Raw genomic sequence first — 23,172 nt, 5'->3', positions numbered from 1 at the left:
CACTGTGTTCAACTGAATATGGTCAGTTCAGTATTGAGCATGTAAAAGAGAAAAAAAAATTTAAAACAGGATTGCAGTTATGTAGTTGCTTCAAAAACCATGGGAATCATTAATTTCTGTGTATGTTAAGTTGAGATATACTTTAATATCATCCTTTCCTCACAGGAGATTGAAGTGTAATATGAAGATATAACTCTTTCTTCAAGGAAAGTAGGTATTAACTCTTACCTACACCCACAAGCATGCTGTGCCTTAACTTTGTTTCCAGTATAAAATAGCAATGAACAGAAATGAAGCCAGGTGTCCTTTTAACTAGCAATAACAATAATCGTTATAATTTGTTGGGATTTTTGTTTACAAAGCAATTTTGTGTGCATTATTTTATTCTCCCAGTATTCTATTCCCGAATCAGAAACTTTGCTTCTGTTCAACACTTGGAACTTGGAAGACTGATTTAACAAATATCTCATCCTTAGAGAATGAAACTCTACTCCAGCTCTACTCTAAATCAAATTACCACAGTGCCAGAATAATCTCTAAGACCTTGACTGTGCTTGGTTCAAGTAACACAAAAATGCTAGCTGGATATAGGAAGTCTTCCAAGATCGATGAAGGAGTACGATTCTTCTCTCTTATACCTTCTATGCCACAACAAAGAGAAGAGAGAATGACACTGTCAAAACCATTTACTGACTCCTGTGAGTAAGGTTATTCCCTTAAGAAACTAAAATGTTCAGGTAGATGGTGTCTGGGATCCTGAAGCTATTCCTCTAATTACCTGGAAGAAGTTCAGGCTGATGTCACCATCACATAGGCATGAGAGAATAAGGAGAGAGACTATTGACTTAGAACCATGAGATCTTTGGGTATGAATCTGATGCTTTAAAATGGTATTTATTAAGCTGTCTAGAAAGGTATATCTTATTTAAATCAGATACCTAGAATCACCATCTATCTTCACTTTAGTTTGGGGAACACCTCAGTCCTCTAGAGGTCCCCCAAACTATGAAGTACTTCCCTCAAGTCTAGAACTCTCTCTTATAATCCATCCCAGCCTCAGCCTGTGCTCAAATCCAATCTGTCCCTAGAAGGAGAGAGGTGAGAAGAGAAGTAGTACTTCATATAGCTTGACACTTTGTCTATTAATATCAGTTTCACTCTTGTCGGTTTCCTTTACTTTATTCTCAAAAGTGCTAGGAATGTACAAGTGGCTTGGGAAATTGGGGCTATTCAAATCATGATCTTTTGCATTAGTTGGTCTCTAAAAATAATTACTTGACCTTGCATTTGAGAGTGAGAACTCAAAGGTAAATAGTCATCTCTAAGGTCATCAGGAACAACATTTACACAGAAAAGTCAGTTTGCTGCTATATTAGCTGCTCTACAGAGTCATAGGAAAAGTAAACATAGTACTTATTAAAGAGTTCAAATGGACTTGTAGAGGGTTCCTAAATATGAGAACATCTACAGGGGAATGTATATTACTATAACAAACATTTTGTTAGTGATTGAAAGTTTATAACATTCATTCACATGCCTTTTATTCCTCACAAGTTATATTCTAACAAATAGAGTAATATGACGACTGTGATCTTGAACTCTTGGCATTTCTACTGACCTACAGTGAATGACTGAATTACAGAATATCCTCTGGTTTATATTTCAGGCTGCCAATCAATCAAATGCTTTGGAAAACACAAGCCCCCTTACAGGGAACTGCTTCAACCACAGCTTATTCTGTGGATCAGGGCCACTTCCCAGTTTTCACCAACTGGATGCCACTGCTCCGAAGAGCTCACATGAGCTTCTGAAGCATTTCATCTGATCAGGGATGCCTCCTAATTTCCAAGTCTTCATTTCTGCAGCTGGATGTTAATATGGTGTGGCTCTGTGTTCCCACCAAAATCTCACTTTGAATTGTACTCTCATAACTCCCATGTGTTGTGGGAGGGACCTAGTGGGAGATAATTGAATCGTGGGGGCAGTTTCCCCCATACTGTTCTTGTGGTAGTGAATAAGTCTCATGAGATCTGATGGTTTTATCAAGGACTTCTGCTTTTGCGTCTTCCTCATTCTCTCTTTGCCTGCTGCCATCCATGTAAGATGGGACTTGCTCCTCCTTGCCTTCTGCCATGATTGTGAGCTTCCCCATCCACGTGGAACTGTAAGTCCAATTAAACCTCTGTCTTATGTAAATTGCCCAGTATTGGGTATGTCTTTGTCAGCGGCATGAAAATGGACTAATCCAGTAAAGATATCCTGATATGTATTGGAAATTCAATGCACTGGAGATAGGTAAGGAAGCTCTCATAAGCTCCATAGGTAGTGGCGGACGTAGTCATGCCTAAAACTTGATTTCACTCTCCTTTTCTGCTAACGCACATTAAAACATCCTGTTTTGTTTGTTTTAATTTTGTCATATAATTGTTTTCAGGAATTGATGACTGTGAACGGGTGTTTCAAATTAGTCCTCAACTCTATAGATAAGACTGAAATCAAAAGCTCAACCAACCATGTTATATGTCATCAAAGATAAAATAATCTTTTCATTTATACAAAGATACCCGGAAACAGTGAATCAAAAACCAATGTAGGCTGGGCGTGGTGGCTCATGTCTGTAATCCCAGCACTTTGGGAAACCAAGGCAGGTGGATCACTTGAGGCCAAGAGTTCAAGACCAGCCTGGCCAACACAGTGAAACCCTATCTCTACTAAAAATATAAAAATTAGCCGGACATGGTTGCAGGCGCCTGTAATCCCAGCTACTCAGGAGGCTGGGGCAGGAGAACTGCTTAAACCTGGGAGGCGGAGGTTGCAGTAAGCCGAGATCATGCCATTGTACTCCGGCCTAGGGGATGAGAGTGAGACTCAAAACAAACAAACGAACAAACCAAAACTAATGTAATATATGTAAAGCTAGGAAATACAATCAAACAAACAAACAAACAAAAATCCATCATCAAATGGCTTAATATTCTTAAGGGAATATGGGCTGAGAATGACAAATGTTAGTTAAAGAAATAATTTTCCTTATTTAATGTCCTTAATATTTTCCTTAAATGATGTTTTATTGTATAGCAAGAAGGAACACTTAGAAACTAAAATGGGAATGTCCTTTATCTGTCAAAATACTTACTTTAGAAAGGCCAAGGAATCTGAATACTGCCAAGTCTAGGGTAATAAACTTTTAAATCATTTATATGCAAAACTGGTAAACTACACAAAGCAAAGCCCCATGATTCTTGAGTTTCCTTCTAATTGTGTTCTAACAGTCCTAATCTGTTCATCAGACTTCACAGAGGACTAAAAACTGAGGATATATAAGATAAGGAGAAAATGTCATAATTCTACTTGCAGATTCCCAAGTAGTCAATATTGGATTTTTATTATTGTTATCTCCCTTTTTAAAAATCAATTCTAAATCACACAGATAATATACTCATATTTTCTTGAAAAAATTGAAAACCTTAAGTTTAAGGATAAAAACGCCCTTTAACTACCACATGCAATTCTTCTAATCCATTCCCACCAGACCCAACTCCACTAATAAAAGTAACATGAAAATAGCCAAGAATGGCAATTTTCTATGCCAGGAAGTGTTCAACGAGGTTACAGGTATATCTTATTTAATTTTCATAACTTCCCACTAAAGTAGCTCCAATTATTCTCCCCATTTTGCAGAGCAGGAAACTGAACCTTTACATTCTTAGGTTCCCCATCAACTCAGGTATCCACTGTTAGTCATTTGGGATACATCCACCCAGTTTTTAATCTATGAATACCTATACATATATGGGTACCCACAGAAAATACAGTGTTGCTGTTCTGTTTTATTTTATTTAATAAAACCTTAAATGACATCATACTGTACACATCCATTCCACAATCTGCACGATTTTTCAATGACAGCTCATAGAATTCTAACTCATTCTTCTTAATTGCTGCCTTGTGTAATATAGCTGTATTATTCTTGTATTGACAAACAGGGAGGTTATTTTCAAATTTTCACTAATATAAGCAATGCTGTAGTGAACAAGTCTTGTGCAAGCTTCCTCATGGACACGGGCAGCTGCTAGGGTGGACAGCAAGATGTGGCAGTGCTGGGTTATGGGTGTGCATGTTTAAACTTCAACAGATGTTGTTAAACGATCCTCCAAAATGTTTACCATTAGTATTTGAATGCCTATTTTCCTATAATCAGGCCAAAATCTGACATTATCAAACTTCAAAATTTTGCCAATCTAATGGGTGAAAACTGGGATCATGTCATAATCTGCCTTTCCCTGATTACAATAAAAGTCCTATTAGGCAACACCATCCAAACTGGTAATTAAACAACCCAGTAAGTTAAATGTATATATACATTAAACATATGATTTTATTTTAAATTACATGAATGTACATTTCCTCTTTTTAGAGACAGGGTCTTGCTCTGTCACTCAGGCTAGAGAGCACTGGCATGATCAGAGCTCACTGTAGCCTTGAACTCCTGGGCTCAAGTGATCCTCCTGCCTCAGCCTGCTGAGTTGCTGGGACTATTGGCATGCACCACTAGGCAGAGCTAATTCTATTTTTCTTTTATTTTTGTAGAGACAGAGTCTTGCCATGTTGTCCAGGATGACCTCAAAGTCCTGGCCTCAAGTGATCCTCCCACTGTGGCCTCCCAAAGTGCTGGAATTATAGGCATGCGCCACCGCACCCAGCCCACTCCCATTTTTTGATGTAGGAACAAGGTTTCTCCTTTAAGCAAGGAACCACTGACAAGGGCTGCACCTTCACCTCCTGCATTGACCATATCCTTAATGCTCATCTAAGATCCCTGTTTTGGTTTCTTATTTATGAAGTGGGAATGTAAAGACCTTGTGAAATAATCTGAGCACAGAATTTAACACCAAGCTTTTGGTAATTTGCCTTCATCAAGACTTTCCAAAGCATTCGATTTGATTTTCACTGAAACAGCTCTTTCCATACTTGCGTTTCATTGGCTTACATATTATTTAACTAAATTACATAATTACAATGGCATTCAACCAGTATAAACCAGTTTGGGAACCAGCAAACCAGCTCTCGGAAAACACACAATTAACTGTGGAAGCAAATGCATACAGGTGTTCTAGTGAATAGCCTACCAGCCATCCAGGCAAGCATGCTTTGGCTGCAGCCAGTATCTTTCAGAGAGAGATTTGCAGAGCTGATTAAGAGGGTATCCACGGTTCTAGTGATACAGAACATATTTTCATATGCTTATCATCCAGTATCCCCTCTACTGTAAACCATCTGGTCATTTATCTATTTTTCTAACAGATTATCTTTTTCTCAATTATTTACATGTTCTTTCTAAATCCCAGACATTAATCCTTTGTCTTTTATTTATCATAAAAATTTCCTCCCAGGATTTTGCCTATCTATAAACTACTTTTTGTAGCTATTCTGCTTTACAAAAGTATTTAATTTCAATGTAATGAAAGAAAGCTTTTTCTTCATAGCTTTTGCTTTCCCTCCCTTTGCTTGGGTTGTAAACATATTCTCACATAATTTCTTCTAATATTTTAATACAGCGGTCCCCAACCTTTTTGGCACCAGGAACTGGTTTCATGGAAGATAATTTTTTTCACAGACCAGGGTGAAGGGGCAAAGGGGTGGGGCTTCGGAATGAAACTGTTCCACCCAGATCATCAGGCATTAGTTAAGATTCTCATAAGGAGCATACAACCTAGATCCCTCACTTGTGCAGTTCACAATAGGGTTTGTTCTCCTATGAGAATCTAATGCCACTGCTGATCTGACAGGAGGCGGAGCTTGGGTGGTAATGTGAGCGATAGGGTGCAGATGCAAATACAGATGAAGCTTCGCTCCCTCACCCGCTTGCCGCTCACCCCTTGCTGTGTGGTCCGGTTTCTAACAGGTCATGGACCAGTACTGGTCCAGGACCTGAGGCTTGGGGACCCCTGTGTCAATAATTAATAATTTTGTGATTCCCCAGGTTCCAGATGAGGAACTTCTTGAAGTCTGAAAGTTTTCGATATTTGGCCAAAATTATAAAGCTAGAAATGGTGAAGTTAGAGCCCATACTGATATTTATCTGTGTATACTCTCCAAGGCAAATGCTACTACTTCACACCACCATCCTTAAGATGGAATTAAAGTCTGAGAGAAGCAAAGTGGAATATACGACATTAAGCAATGATGAAAATTGGGATAATGAACATCTTCATATTGTGAGTACCATAAATGACTGACATATAAATCATTTATCATCAGCCTCAGAAAACCAGCATGATCTTCTCCATTGCATAGCCCTGATGTCAAGTGGCTCAAGAGACTGGAGGTCTGCAGCAATTATTGAGCAACTACTAAGTGTTAAGAACTGTCGGGTGCTAGACACCTAACTATAGGCCAAAAAGATAATGTTCTTAGCCTCATGAGCTTACAGTCCAAAAGAGGAACACATATTGAGCAAATTATGCCCAGTTATCCCAAACAGTTGTGTTGAGTACTATAAAGAACTTGGATATAATCCGAATGAATAAAGGAGAATCTTAAACAATGAACCAATGATGAGGCCTGCTGTGAGCAAGGAGGGCAGTGGCAAGACAGAAACCAAAGGCTCCTGTGGGCACAGATCACCTAGGGAGGGCCTTGAAGTGGACCTTGGAGTCTCGAGAGGCTTTCTTTGACCATTGTCTCTTTTCTTCCTTTTGGCTGCCCCATTTATATTCAAGACACTGGCTCTGTGTCCCCACCCAAGTCTCATCTTGAATTGTAATCCCCACGTGTAGGGGGAAGGACCTCATGGGAGGTGATTAGATCATGGGGGCAGTCCCCCCATGCCGTTCTCATGACAGTGAGTGAGTTCTTATGAGATCTGATGGTTTTATAAGGGGCTTTTCTCCCCTTCACTATGCACTTCTCTCTCCTGCCACCATATGAACAAGGACGGGTTTTTTTCCCTTCTACCATGATTGTAAGTTTCCTGAGGCCTCCCCAGCCATGCAGAACTGTGACTCAATTAAACCTCTTACTTTATAAATTACCCAGTCTCAGATATGTCTTTACAGCAGCATGAAAACGGACTAATACATCAAGTATTCAGCCATCAACTTGATCTAAATGTATACCTATAGGCCCAACTATGCCTATTCATTCATTCTTCTGTTCATTCAAGTCAACAAAAATATTCTGAACACCTGACATGTCCCAAGCAATGCTGCTGAGCTGCACACCTTCATTTCCATCTCTTCACCAGTTTTCCACATGAATGTTCTACAGTTCCTAAAGCTCTGCTTACTCAAAACCAACCTCTATTTTCACATAGTACCCTGAATTGTGGTAATTTAGGTCACATGCCTGCTATCTGCTATCAGAAAGTGGGTTCCCAAGGGAGGTTTATGTCTGATGTGCTTTTGTGTCTCCCAAATAATCTGACTGCCTAAGAATCTGGTAGTAACAGGTGAAGTTCTGTTACTGCACTTATTACACTGTCTTATGACCCATGGCTTAACTTTTCCTTCTGTGTACTACACTTTGAGCTTTTTAAGGATTAACAGGAATAAATAAATAATGAATGGATGGATACCTTATATTTTCCTCAAACACAATCTTCCTGCTGATTTCACCATATCATTATGGTCACTACTTCTTCTCACCACCAGCAACCCATCATCTTTCCAGCAGGTCTAAATCTTGGCATTACCATTATCTCCCGATTCACTCGTCTTCTTTAATATCTAATGAGCTGTCAAATCTTGTTGCTTCTACTTTTGCAACCTTATCCAAATCTTTTCTACTCTCCCTGCCAACACCTTGGTTCAGACTTAACTGCCTCTTGAAAAAATTATTGTGACTGGTCTCCCATTTTGGCTCCCCAACCAAATCTATATTACACCAGCTGTTGCCACATAAACTTTCCTGAATTATAATCCCATCCTGCCAGTCCCCAGTTTATGAACACTCAAAGCCTCCATTTAATCCACTGCATTAATTTTAGGCCTCTCAGTTGGACATTAAGGCTCTACACATTAGCCCATCTACGTTTTGATTCTAATCTCCCACTGCTCCCCTACTGACACTTACTCCTCTTCTCTGCCATTCCCCAACCAAAAGGACTATGTGCTTTTTATTAAATATATCTTATGTTTTCCACCTGTTACTTCTGCTTGGGCACTTGTCCCCCATTCCATACTTTGAGATCCATCGTAAATGTCAGCTTTTTCATGAAGTAGGTCCTGATACCCCAATCGACGAGCACTCTGCCTCCTTTGAATAGCTACAGCTCTTTGTGTTTCTTTCTTCAAGTTCAATCTCACCTTATTTTACTTATAGTCATTCTGTGTGTACTTTGTACACTGCAATACAAGCACCGAGGATCAGTGGTTTCCTTATTTATCTATTTCTCTGCAGAGTCTAGTGCAAAGGCACTCTCTTTGCAAGAGGCAATCAAATATTTGTTGAACTGAATGAAATTATACTGTAAGCTCCTTGAGGACTGTGACTTTAAGCACTCTGTGTCTCTCAAAACTTAGTGAGTGTTTTGTACATAATAGGTACTAAATGAATACTACATGAATAAGTATTCATTTAGAAACCTCTGACCAATTAACATAAAGGAAAAAAGAAAGAAACCTGCTTTTAACATTCTTTATTCTTTCTTTTCGTTTTGTATGATGATGCCTAACTCTTACAGGTGCTTATCATGTGCTAAGCACTGAACTCAGGCTTATGACTATCATCTCACGTAATACAACAGGACTGTGAGGCACTGTTGTTTTCCTCATGTGATGGGTGGGAGGTTTAGAGAAATAAAGAACTTGATCCCACAGTGAGCAAGTGGCAGAGCTGAGCCTGGAACCCTGAGTCCTCACCATCATGCCATACTTCCTTGGTTGTGTTTGCTGAGCCCCTTCAATGCAACAGTTTGAGTTTAAATAAACTTTTAAAAAACACTTTAACCTACATCTTAATATCATTCTTTGAAACGTAAGAACGTCTTGACACTTATTTTAAAGAGTGATTTTTATTTAAAAAAAAAAAAAGAATTGTTAAATCTATTTTATCCATCTTCCAATGTTAAGCTTCAAGTTTAGGAGGCTATTAGTACTTTTTCAAATGATGTGTATGGTCAATACTTGATTATGTACCCCAAAGGATGGAGTAGTTAACAAAGACAACAAATTACCAAATAACTGAACAGTCACTTAATTTTGGAAAACAGTCTAGAAATTTCAGGATCAAAGATAGCTATTTACTCCCCATTCCCCATGCAGACCTTTACACACTTCTTTATTGGGAGCCTGGACTCTGGCTGGCTGGCAGAGCAAAGGGGCAAGGCTTGTCACAGATAATCCACAAATAAATCAGAATGACCAAAAAATTTTCTCTTTCCAAATCTCTATTCAGTCTGCTTCTGACCACAATGCTGAAAAAGAATACACCAAGCACCAAGTAGTTGAAAGATTGCAAAACTGAGAGAGAAGGAAAAAAGTTATACTGGTTCTAAATACGATGAAAGCACACTGAAAAAACTTGGGAACTATACAAGGTGTTGCTTCTTTGGTTCTAGAGACATAAGCATGTGAAACAGAGACACACATTAGTAGATTCAAGGAGAAACCACTGCCAGACTACTCACAAGGAGCTCTCTAGCCTCTACAGTAAATATTATTATTAAGGATGAGATTGATAACTCAAGCTGAAACTATATCAAGCAAGGACAAACTCTGTTGTTTAGCAAAATAAAGTAGAAAAATGACTACTAATATTTCAATACTCAGGTCTTCGATTTATCCATTCAAAACAAAATAAACATGACGTAGACAGTCTGGTAATATTAACTTTTAGTATTTTGCCATAGCTACTTTCCTGGATTTAAGTGTTAATGTTAAAATACATTATCACTCTAGATATGATTAATCTCTGTGTCTTAAGTGATATTTAAAATCCAAATCCCATTTATGAAGCAAAACTTCAATATCTAGGTATATTTTCATTCCTTGAAAATGATCTAAAATGTTCACTTGTTGATACTTCAGTATTTCAAGTTATAGATCATATGTTCAGAAAAGAATTAGGGAAAAGAATCAGCCTTCAATATTCACAAATGTGTAATGGAAAATGACAGCCCTAAACACTCCTGTGCACTGCTTAATATTTTGCCAAATTCCTCTGCTGTAGCAGAAGTTATTAAAACAAAAACAAAGCACATGATAAAAAAATGAGTTTAAGTCAAGTGAAAGTATTATATGACATTGCAAGCTTCTTAAAAATACATTTTAACTCAATCATGAAAAAAGCAAATACAGGTAATCCAAAAATAAAATATAAACAAAAACAATTTTGCTCCAATACAACTGAGTAAATACATATTCTTAACAATTTGTAATCACTTTTTAGAAATCATCTATGTTATAATTAGCTAAATGTTTTTATAGATATGGGATGTTAAGATGGAATGTGTATGCTGATTCCTACTCAAAAAAGGGATTCTTAACTTCCTGTTTCAGATCATCACAATTCTCACATAAACTCAAAACCCACAATACCTTTAATATTGTGAATGTGAAGGACTGACTCTTTGGAGAAAGACTTACCTTGAAGTAAGTTGCTTTTACTTTGAAAATGACCTTCGATTCCTTTGAAAAGCAACTTTGTCAACATTACATGTCTAGAATAATGAAACAACCACTCATCCTGATTTGGATATGCGTTAAAAGAAGTAGAAAAAAAAACAACACTAAAACAATCCTCCCCTCACAAACCTCAATCCTACTTCATTATTCTTCCCTTAAATTTAGCTATTTTAAAACACTAATAGTTTTGATATATTTTCCCTGGAGCATTCCCCATCAAGATTAAAGAAGGGCTTATTCAGAGACAAACAGGATACAGGAGTAATGGTGCAGCTTCCAGGCAAGCTATAAATAGCTGCAGCATTTTCAAGAAATCTTGTGCCAGTGTGTAAGTGCAGTGAAAACATGCAGTGCAGATTTTATTACAATGGTGTCACCAAAATTCATTGTTAAGTGAGAAAGTCAATTCTTACCAAGTTTTCTTGGTTCCTGGCTGCTATTTTCTGCTCTTCTTCTGCCCCATTTTTCATGTATTTGACCTCTTCCACTGGTTTGATCCTATACTCATCTGAGTGTCAAAAAAAGAAAACACATTTTATAATTTTTCCCCCAACAGTAGAAAAGTGTCAGTCAGAAAATACCAATAGCGTAATTTGCTAGACTCTTTCACCTGTGGCCTTCATATGTGGTTCATTTGGAATAATCTGGAAGAAGCTTTACCAGGCACCTTAGATCTTTTTATGAGGCCCTCTCCTCTGTCTGCTGGAAAAAGCTCAGCATCACGAATGCAGCTAATCAAAGTGTCACTTCTGGTCCTTCCACAGACAGCAAATGTTGCAGAGGAAAACAGGATACTCCATCTCTAAAGACTTTTTGAAATGTATGTTACACTAGGACATATCACAGAATTGTCTGATAAGATTCAAGAGAATATGCTTATTTTTCTTCAAGAGAGTATTAGTCCAAAATGCCAGTGCCAGCAATTTTCAGTGATATATTCATTCTTTAATTTCTGTTTTGAAAAAACAGAGTAAGACTAAAGAGTTACATTGATAAATAGAAGCAACTGAAGAATTGAGACTTTTCTTTCTGTGATTCCTATATTAAATTTTAGCAGTCTACAATTATTTCACATTACATATATATATTTTGTATATATTTCATATATATATATAATGTATACACTTTAATTCAATCTATCTGTAAAGTCATATGCATGAAGAGCTATTACACTTAACAGATGAAATGGGTAGGTATATCACTCAAGGCTGGAGAGTACAGTGGGATGTGGATGGGACCTAGCCTCTGCAACAGCCAGAGAGAGAACACAGATGCCAGTATTAATATACATGATAGAACAAACCCAGGAAAACTTGCAGCTTAAGTTCTCCAGAATAGTGATCACTATGATGACATTTCCATCAGATTCCTGTCAACAGGAAATGACTTGAGCACATTAAAGTCAAAAATAGGTGTGACTCTGAATCACTCTTAACCCAATTTGTGGGAAACATCACAGAAATTGTGAAATTAGAAAATATCATCAACCAACAAACTGACGATTGTCTGGCATATGGCATGGAGTAATGTCTAACTATAGGGGCCACCTGAAAGACAGCTGTCTATCACTAAGAGAGTTTATATTTCAGTTCAGAAAGTTGCAACATATTTTCTTCTTAAGTATGATTAAATAGGTACAAAGACTATATTCTTATGTAATTTCTTGTCTTAGTATCTATAACATCACTTTCTAATACAGTTTCAGGTTTCCTCATCATATTACCCCTTAACACACAACTCCCAAAGATGTTCGTTATAGTAATATATCTGCAAGTAATTATGCTGTTCAAATGTTTCTCAAAATTATCATTCTTAAGAATGTAATACATTTGCATGTATCTGAATAAAGACTTCATGTTCACTGCTAAGCCAACTGTCTTTTCCATCTGACAATTTGAGTTATTATTGATTCTATTTTTTTGTAAAGATATTAGAAAGACTAGTGTGAGGTTCAGTAATGAGTTCTTTAGGAATATCAGGTCCTAAATGTATTAACAAGTTAATCAACAGATTCTGATCCACAATTACAACACACAAGAATTTTACATACCAACGTGGTAATTTGAAGAGACAAAAATGAATGTAAATTAATAATACTGACAAATTTGATGAAGGATTATTTACTGAGAATTTGGAAAAACAATCGTTAATTAAAAAAGAGAAGACACTGACAAATTTGCCCCCAATACAATTACACAGAGATAAAAATAAAAGTAAAAAAAAAAAGGTAAAAATGGGCCTAACCAGTTTGGGACATTAATATTTATAAATCCTGGCAGACTGAGATAATTACTATTAATAACCTTTTTTTTTTTTGACAGAGTTTCATTCTACCATCCAGGCTGGAGTGCAATGGCACGATCTCGGCTCACTGCAACCTCCACTTCCCGGGTTCAATCGATTCTCCTGCCTCAGCCTCTCAACTGGCTGGGATTATAGGCGCCTGCTACCACGCCTGGCTAATTTTTTGTATTTTCAGTAGAGACGGATTTTACCATGTTGGCCAGGGTGGTCTCGAACTCCTGACCTCAGGTGATCCACCCGCCTCGGCCTCCCAAAGTGCTGAGATTATAGGCGTGAGCCATCACGCCTGGCCTACTATTAATAACCTTTAACTGAACTAAATTGTGACTTAATTGCTAATGGTGAGTTTCTAATTATTTAAATACACAGAATACAGATATATATATATATATATCACAAGTGGATTCTATGATTTTGTCTGTAGGATGGGGAAGAGGGTAACATTTTCAGACCTAAGGAGAACCTTCGGAAAGACCCAGATGGCCCCTTGTCCATTGCTTGGTGAAGATTTCTCCTAGGAAGGAGATGCCCTTGCCTTGTCCACAGTCCTCTCCCATCCGCCAAGCCACAGACTAGTGCAGACATACTCTGAGCAGCCTAGTAACATTCAGTCTTCATTTTCTTATCCCCCCAGGGAGCACAACTAAATTGAAGGTAGTGGACAAACTATTACTATTTTTCCAATATGTTTCTCCAATGAAATGGAAAAGCTACCGGCTACACGACTTTCAAAGCAGCATTATTCTAAACACAGGCCATTTTTTAAATCAAGACAGAATCCCCACCAATTTAGACAGAAGATAGGCTTTAACATGTCATTAACAACCCTGGCTGGCTAGCCAACGTGGTGTTAGAGGATACAAAGGAAGAGAAAACAAACAGCCACGACTACAAAGCCAGACCTATCATTATTACTTACACAACACACCGCACAAAATCCATCATGGTATAAAACAAAAATAGCTGGGCAAGACCCTTCAATAGGCCACAATTTGTACAAAGCAAATATTTAAAAATGGTCTGCCACATTCTCAAAGGCTGGTGTCGGGAAGGAAGATGTCCATCTGGAAACAAACGTCTCATCAGCAAATGCACCACACATTCCCAAGGCAAGGCAGCCATCAGGAACGTCCTACCTCACCAATCCGCCTCTCAGCGAATGAAGGAAGCATTTTGGATTACGACAGTAAAACAATCACTACCAAAATTCAGTTCTCCTTTTGTTGAAGACATGGGTGATTAATTTGAGATTTTAGGTTCCCTTTATCAGAGCCCACACTGGAGGAAATGTGAATAGCCACTGTTACAGCCAGAGGGTCCTGGCAGCAGAACAACATGCCGACTCGAGGAAGAGCAGGGAGACACAGGACCTGTCTTCCTCCCACTCCCTCCAGATCCCTTGCACCTGTTCACAATTTTTCTTTTCTTCCTGTTGATCTTGTCAGGTGGCTTATTAAAATGCACGTCGGGAACAGTAGGCTGACTCCTGTTCCCTGCATGTAAACAGTTGCAGGCTGTGCTAGTCAAAATAGATGTGGGGTAAAAGCAACGCCTGGGTGATATTTTTAGCATTTTATTCCTCAGATTACACCTAAGAGGGGCTGGGATTGTTTGGTGGCATTGATCAAAAGAAGATGAGAAGGTGTCAGAGTAGACTCAAATTTTCATTATTTTAGAAAACTGTAAGATCCCTTCTGATCTCAAACAGTAGTGGGTACAGGCTGCTTCTGCTGTTTTTCCTGCTTCTCCCTTGAACATGTACATCTATGAACATTTTTAACTTTTTAATAATCCTGACGTGCCAAACTCATTCCAGCAACCATTTCTCTAGTTGATTCCTTTAAAAGTCAGTTCTATTAATTATAAAGGTAACCTCGTGGCAGATCTTCTCTCTGCAAAGCTTAGAAGGAATGGGGTCTGGTCCATGAGTTCTAGTTTTGTAGCTAGTAATAAATAGGTCAGAATCTAACATCTTTATTGGGTTGAACACAAGTTTGTTGGAGGGGAATTAAAGAGCAGAGAAGAGTGAAGGCGTCAATCACTTCAGCAGAGCTAACTATGGTTTACTTCTACACTGTTCTCATCTGGAAGGTGTACACTCATTACAGTCTGAGTACCTATGTGCTGGGCTCTGTAGTAACCGATGCAGGGATGTGGAGGAGAGGGGTTGGAGGACAGCAGAGAGGGCCCAAGGAAAACCAGCTGTCTTGAGGGGAAGACTAATGCTCTGAGAGCTCATCTTCTACTTGACTGACCACAGATAATGAGGGCTGACTCTAAATTTGGAATAAACTTACACACAAAAATTCAGCGGAAGGACCTCATATACCATTATCAATTCCCTGAGTCGGGCAGTCCCTGAATGATGACTACTGTCCTCACTAGCAGAAAGTGATTTAGTCAGTTCCAGTGTAATAGTCATTATTGAGTAACTTTTAGGGTAGTTATAAACTTCCTAACAAGAAGCTTTGGTACACTTAGTATAAAATATTCTCAGTTCCTTCCAGAACTCACTTCAAATTCACCTAATAAAGGCAAACATTTCAAAATAAGATTGCTTGATACATCTTTTTTGTTTGTTTGTTTTTTTAGACAGTGTCTTACCCTGTCACCCAGGTTGGAGTGCAATGGCATGATCACGGCTCACTACAACCTCCATATCCCAGGCTCAAGTGATCCTCCCGCCTCAGCATCCTGAGTAGCTGGGACCACAGGTGTGCACCATCATGCCTGACTAATTTTTGTATTTTTTGTAGAGGCAGGATTTCACCATGTTGGCCAGGCTGGTCTCAAACTCCTGGACTCAAGCAATCCTCCCACCTCAGCCTCCCAAAGTGCTGGAATTACAGGTGTAAGCCATCATGCCCGGCCACGGTAAATTCTAGTAATCTAAAAATATGATGTGTTAAAAGTAACAAGCAGGAAAATTATGTCTTTAGACTTTAAGTTTGTAGAAACTAAACACGAATGGTGTCTGACCACTGTATCTCTACTAGGGGAAGTATAAAGACTGTACATATGTGTACATATCCCTTATGATACTTCACAATCCAAAAATGTTAATGTCACTAAGACAGCAATTCTCATATGCCTTTTGCATCCTTATTCACTACAGAAACCTAATGCTTATTTACATTTAAACCAGAGATAAACAAACCAACAAACAAATAGAGATGAAAAGCCCTGTAAGCCCTGTGGTGATGCTTATTATTGCCTTGGTAGTTGCTATGGTTTGAATGTTGACGTTCCTTCCAAAATTCATGTTGAATTTTAATTCCCATGACGGTGGTATTGAGAGGTGGGGCCTTTGGAAGGTGATGAAGTCATGAGGGCTCCACCCTTATGAACGGGATTACAGCCCCTTGTAAAAGGCCTTGCAGGAGTGAATTTAGCCTCCTTGCCTTCCACCTTCTGCATGTGAAAGCACAAGCAGGCTCTCATCTGATACAAAATGCTGGCACTTTGGTCTTGGACATCCCATCCTCTAAAGCTGTGAAAAATCAATTTCCATTGTTTGCAAATTACCCAGTGTGTGGTGTTTTGTTACAGCAGCACAAATGAACTAACATGGTGGTGTAAGACTCATCTCAGTGCAGCCTCACTAATAAAGGGTATTATCATTTTGTAAAATATGTAATAAATTGAAGGATGAAAATGGTATCTAATTTTTATTTTTGTTTAATGTTTTAAAATTTACTAGTGACACTGGATACTTTTCCTATGTGTTGATCATTTATTTGTACTTCTTTATTTGTGAAGTGTCTCTTCATATCCTTTGCCCTTTTTTTCTTATTAGAGGTGTGGCGTTTTTCTTATTGACTCCTGTGAGCTCCCACAAATCACACCATTTTATGGGTACACTTCTGGCCCAAAAAGTTCTGAGCAAAAATACCTCTTGATTTTACTCCAGACATAAAGATGAAAGAAGCTATCTGCTTTCTGTCCTTGAGTCAAGTGCTGGGCACTATCCCTTGCTATCCTTTCTGTGTTTCTTCTTTACTTCAACAATATTTATAAAGCACCTACTGTGTGCCAGAGACAACACTCAGCCCTGGGGTTATGTCTAGGAAAGGAAGAAGTCAGTCCCTGTTCTAAAGGAGTTAATGGCCAGTAGGAGAGGATGTAAGAAAATAAGAAAGCAGTGTGTACAGTTTTTATGGCCATGAAAAGCACATGTGAGGGTGGTGGTTATAAGATTAGAAAGGAGAGACCCCAACCAAGGTTAGGCAGAGTCTTGGAGGACATGACATATCTCAGTGGAGTCCTGAGGAACACAGCTCCTACGTATGGGAAGGAGCTTTTGGGCAAGGGGTCAGTGTGTTCCAAAGCCAAAGGGAACATGGCAAATGGGGGGAGCGGCAAGTCACGCAACACGGCAAACATGCAGAATTCCAGGGGTTAAGACAGGTGTAAACGAGAAAAGGCTGAGAGGGCTACGGGAACCGAAGACCTTATACGAGTCTTACTAAGGAGTCAGGCTCCATTCTGAAGGTGATATGGCCTCCCCAGCCAGTGTCCAGGCACTGAAGCTGCCATTAATAGGCTAAGCCTCTTTCCTCTGGCCTGTCCTCAAGCATCTCCTCTGGAGGGACTCCTAACCAGCTTAATCCAGGGTTTTCTGCCTCTCTCTGAAAAAAGGCAAAGGTGGAATTGATTAATACATCCTGAGATGGACCAGTCTGTTGAGGCAGGTGAGGAAGAACACATGGGGAAGACTAGGAAGGAGCCAGAGAAACACACGAGTCTCAAGAGGGCGGAATCCTTATCCCGGGTCAGCTGCCGGGGGGCTGGGGTTATGAGGCTTAAGATGCAACATATTCCAGGGCCTTGTTAACTGCCTCCTCCAACAGACATGCCTTCACCTGCAGACCGGGAGGCATCACTGTCCTCAGAATGAGGCGCCGTCTTGACTTATCCTAGGGGAAAAAGAGAATGCCACTGAATCATGATACCAGCTCCTTCTCCTTCAACTGTCACTGAAACAGCACACCATTGAATTACATTGTAGAACACAGCACTGGCTTCAAAAGGCCTTTCTCTTCTGCACCTGGCTCTGTGACTTCCCAGCTGTGTGCTGTGGAGATTGAGTATAGACCTTTCTGGGTGAACGGAATGAGTTGAGATGTGTATGCACATGATGATATGGTCTCTTAGCAATCCTAGGGTCTTGCCCGTGTTTTTGAGAGGACAAGATGAAAGGTGCCCTCAGCTGCAAAGAGGAAAGGATGACCTTAGGGTTCAGAGGTTCTATAAGAAAGATCAAAATGATAAAGCTTCTGTCATGACAGCACCTTTAATAATTAAGAGGTCCAGGACCTGCAGGCCCCATTCCTGAATCATTTAATCATTCCCAAGGCCAGACAACACATTTCCTTCATTCATCTGGGGTTCATTATTCAGTGACCAAGGAACTATTATCCAGTCATTAAGGACCCTGGAACATTCATCTTCTGACAAGCTCCGACAAAAGACATACAACCAGATCCAAACCCAGCCTGGACTCTTTTAGGAAGGTGCACTGCAAACCAAGGCTCTCCCTAGGAGGAGGGGGCTTAACACCTGTGCTGTACAGTAATCATTCCCAATCAAGGAACAGAATAGTGGCCAATGATTTGAAGCCACTTCCAGAAAGGGAAGACACACATGGTTGTTCTGAGAGACATTTATCTAATTTTTCAAGAGCCCTTCTCTGACTCTCCTAGCGGTGCTCATTTTCCACCCACTGAAGAACTGCTGGGACTCTTGAAGTCTCAGGTCAGCCAAATCCTCTCAACTATTCCTAGCAGGATTCCTGTTATCCTCGATAACCACTCAGGATAAAAGGCTGTCCTAGTCGGCTATTCTCTCCCCTGCTTTGAGTTAATCATCGTGTCTACCCTACGAGGCTAGTATCATGACTCTCTTTTATAGCTGCAGAGAGATTTGTCCCTGGTTGGTTAGTCACAGGGTAGTGCTGGGCTCAAATCCAAGTTGGTCTGAGTCTAGAGACAGGCTCTTAACTACCAAGTCAGTTTTTTTTTCCTACCACAAAGCACAATAAATAATTTTTTCAGGAGATGATGTAGGAATAAAGTATAAATGGATTCAGAAAGAATGTGGACACATTTCCAGATCATATTCCTTTGTAAATCGCAGAGAGATGAGTAAAAGTTAGAAGTACATCTAGCCTTCATGGGTAACATCAGAAAAACTACCATATCCTCTCTTGTCACGTCTTTGGACCTTTATCAGTGGGAGAATACCAGCCCTGTGCTACTTAAGTTAGGAATTAATGTGACATCCAAAGTAAATGCTGTGAAATCTTGTGTTGAAATGATGATTTGACCACCACTGCATCAACAAGGAGAAAACTGAAGTTTTTCTCCAATATATGGTAATGAATGCAATGTCTTTACAACTTATCTTAAAGTAACTTCATTTTAAGGCCTGCTGATATTCTACTAGAACTTTGACATATATTTTCAGCATTAAGGCCAAGCAATAAAATCAAGGATCTCTTCCTTCACTAAAGTGAACAGGAGCAGAAAGGGGAAGAGGAAGAGGAGAAAGAAGAGGAGGAGGAGGCAGAAGAGGAGGAGGAGGAGGACGAGAAATGAGAGCTATCATTTATAGAGCCCTTTCAGTGTTCTGGATTTAGTTCTGAAAGTTTCACATATGACCCATTTAATGCTGACAACAGCTTTATGAAGTGGAACCATTAATGTCTCCATTATAAAGAAAAGGAAACTAAGGCACAGTTATCTAGCTGTACATCTACAGAGTGGTGGGACTCGGCCAGGCCTTGAACCCAGTGGTCTGATTCAGAGCCCATGCTCTTACTAATGTTTCCCACAAATGGGTAGTGAAGTAAATTTCTGATAAAATGAAAAGTTCTCTTTGTATACTGATATCCATTATAAAACCTGCAGGACTACAGCACTTCACAAAATGTATCATTTCCACAAACAACGATGTTCTTTTTCCGGGTAAACTATATTGCAATAACAGCAAATATGAAAAGATACTAATATAGTATCTCACATGCCCTCCTTTGTATATAAAATCAATGAAACTCCACCATCATCAGGAGGACCTAAAACATGAGTTGTTTTTCCAGGGCTGGGAATAAATTTCTGCTGACTCATCTGTAGTTACTTCTTCACTGCCATCGAGACTGACAGTCATGGATTTGCAGGATGGCTGCTGGGATTAGGAAATTATATGACCATTCCAAAAACTCTTCTTCATTTGTGTGACTGTCTTCTGAACATTTAACAATTTGGCCAAAGGTGAAAGAAAGAGAGAGAGAGAGAGAGAACGCATAGACATATACACACATAGATGCATGTCTTAAGGAAGAAATATATCTTAATGATCTTTATGTGCATCTGACTTAATTCCTTTAATTGGATTCTGTCTTCAGTGAATTTCAGTGAATGAAAAATTCTTAGAAAATAACCATCACAGAGAAAAGCATTAGCCTTTGAGCATCCCAGGACCCCACCCCCAAGCCACCTGGCGAGGAGAGCTGCGTCTGGCTAGATGGGCTAGTGTGCTTTTGTGATGCAGATTGGGAAGGGGTGAGGAGGTTAGTGGGAGAATTGTGTCGGTCTGGATTGACACCGGAAAGAGCAAAGCTAATGAGAAGCACAGAATAGATACAGCGAGGCGCAGAAAGCCTAGAGTAGGCTGAGCAGGAGGGAAAGTTTTGCAAAAGATGAGACAGATGAGAGATTTTTGAGGTAGTTAAAAGAAGAGAGACAGACAAAAAGTCATCAGAGTGGCAGACAGCTATAAATTCTTGGAGGAGGAGTAGACTTCAGAATGTTGTGCTGTGGTTTATGAATGAGATTATTCAGTATAAATTTAAATTGGTTTTCAGTGATATTTGGTGCTTCTTTTCATATGTCTCTGGGCTGAGGCTGGCTTCCAGGAGGCCTGACTTTATCTGGGTTATACAACTTTTAGAAAGAATTCAATGGCTGCAAAATCATTAATGAAATAGGAAGAAACTGGACAGAGTCATTTTCAGCTTAAGTACTTCTCTCGTATGAGCACTGCCAATGAGTTTTTAAAATGGAAAAACACATCTGAAATATCTTGTGATACAATTACATAATTTCTCTCCTTATAAAAAATATTCATGACTTGACTTTCCGCTGCAGATCTCCCAAAGTCAGTGCTCATATTCATAAAGGAAGCCCCCCCGAAAGCTGGTGGGAGCACCCACTCACATGTGTGCATGCGGGCAGGCAGCAGGCAATCCCTCTCCTTCTTTCCTTCTGACCGTCTGTACCTTTTCTCACAAGAGCTTCATTCACATAAAACAAAAGATCATTTCCAGTTGATACGAATCACCAACTTATTTTCCCCTCAGAGACTAAAGTGTGTTCTGACAGCAACAAAGAATAGCTCTTTGGGAATAATGTCTGGGTGAGTGGGGAAAACGCATGTTCCATGATAGCTTGATGGTGGGTAGCACAGTAAACATGAACACACTAACTTCCACAACCTGGGAAGCTTAACAAGCCTATTTTAGCAACACATTCTGCTCAGTTTGTTTATAAAAGATGGTAGCTGTTCTGAATATTTATCTTTTGAGGAGAGGGTATGAGGATTCATTCATAAAGGTTTCAGAGCAGTTCGATTAAATTAAAATCAACCAAAACAAGGTAGGCTCTGTACTGAGAGCCTGAGGACACAGAGCTGATGCCGAGGTGGTCCTCATGGACCCTCACCCTCCACCTATTTGTAACCTATTTAAACACAGATTAAGTTTGAATGTTCTTAGAGGTAATGTTATACTTTGCTTTCTCAAAAAAGATGTGCAATAGAAAAAAAAAAACGGCAGTAATTTCTAGAACTTTTAATGATTTTTAAGTTAGACATTTTTAACCTATAGCAAAGTACGAAAGGCCTACATAATTCTGTATAAACAATCCAAAGGTAAACTGGGGAGGACAGCTCCTACAGGGTACAGAACAGCCACAGCACCTTAGCACATCTTCTCTACTGTCTTCTTTCAAGTGGAGAGCTGCCCTTCTGAGATGCTGCTTGTGTCTGAAGGCCTGAGTTTTACCAGGTAAAATTCCAGAATTCAATAATTTTCAAGTATAATGCATGACCTGGACATGGTCCGATATTTCTCTTATTTGGTTTGCAACTGAAGCAGCACATACAAGGTGCAAAGAGACCTTTTCACCTGATCAAACCAGTGGGTGAATATGACTCTCCACCACTCCCACTGGATCTGACAGAGGTGTGCCCGAAATCCGGGGGTCTTGGCAGCACATAAACAATGAAATATTTGCCAAAGCAGTAGGGCAAGAATTGCAGGTTTACTGTCATTTATACTCTCACTATATCAGTTTCCAGAAACAGCTGATATCACCACTTGAGGCAACTGTTCCCTACAGAGCAAGCCACGTTAGCCACTGGTAAGGTCTGGGTTTTAGGCCTTGAATTCCTTCCTGAACTAAGACTTCAGTCTCCTTTTAACTGGGGAGAGCCTAGAAATTATCTGTTTGTGTCTCCTTCAGGATGCTCTATGGGTAGACCTGGCCTTGGCTTACCAAACCCCATGCAAATAACCCCTGTTACCTGTCCCCTTTTCCACCCCTTCCGGTGGGCCACTCCTTTAACATTTCATCTTTCAGGATCCATTTTCTATCAACTTCTCTTCTCTCCACAATCTGCAGAAGCAAAGAAACCCTCCAAGAGCCAACTTTCTACAAAAAAGTGAGTGTACCTAACAGAAAGCTTACACATTCACCTATCTTTTTTTGCTTGTTTGTTTTTGAGACGGAGTCTCACTTTGTCACCCAGGCTGGAGTGCAGTGGCATGATCTTGGCTCATTGCAAGTTCCACCTCCCGGGTTCAAGCAATTCTCTGCCTCAGCCTCCCGAGCAGCTGGGATTACAGGCGCCTGCCACCATGCCTGGCTACTTTTTATATTTTTAGTAGAGATGGGGTTTCACCATCTTGGCCAGGCTGGTCTTGAACTCCTGACCTTGTGATCCACCCACCGTGGCCTCCCAAAGTGCTGGAATTACAGGCATGAGCCACCACAGCTGGCCCATCATATCTTGTAATAAATAAAAACAGCGTCTTTTACAGAGAATACTGATGCTATTTGACAGTGATGCTGGTAGTGGGGGGAGGGAAGGAAGATGAGTAAGTGTACTGACATTAATTTTTTCTTTAAAAGGTAACAGTGCAAAGTAGAAAGGAGATTCACAACGGGAAATTATCTGGGGGCTTGGT

At 39.6% G+C, this 23,172-nt stretch overlaps 1 protein-coding gene across 1 annotated transcript in view; it reads right to left on the bottom strand.

Moving 5' to 3' along the window:
- CUNH1orf21 (chromosome unknown C1orf21 homolog) overlaps positions 1–23,172 on the bottom strand; it is a 265,567-nt gene that overhangs the window by 128,994 nt on the left and 113,401 nt on the right. The window contains exon 3 of the mRNA XM_033199473.1: positions 11,039–11,133. Within this exon, the coding sequence (XP_033055364.1) occupies positions 11,039–11,133 (95 nt within the window). The remainder of the gene's footprint in view (positions 1–11,038; positions 11,134–23,172) is intronic.

The sequence above is a fragment of the Trachypithecus francoisi genome, unplaced genomic scaffold (assembly GCF_009764315.1).
Source record: "Trachypithecus francoisi isolate TF-2019V2 unplaced genomic scaffold, Tfra_2.0 Lachesis_group5, whole genome shotgun sequence".
NCBI classification, from domain to species: domain Eukaryota; kingdom Metazoa; phylum Chordata; class Mammalia; order Primates; family Cercopithecidae; genus Trachypithecus; species Trachypithecus francoisi.
Note: the sequence above shows the minus strand (reverse complement) of the source record. Positions and strands in the feature narration are given on the sequence as shown.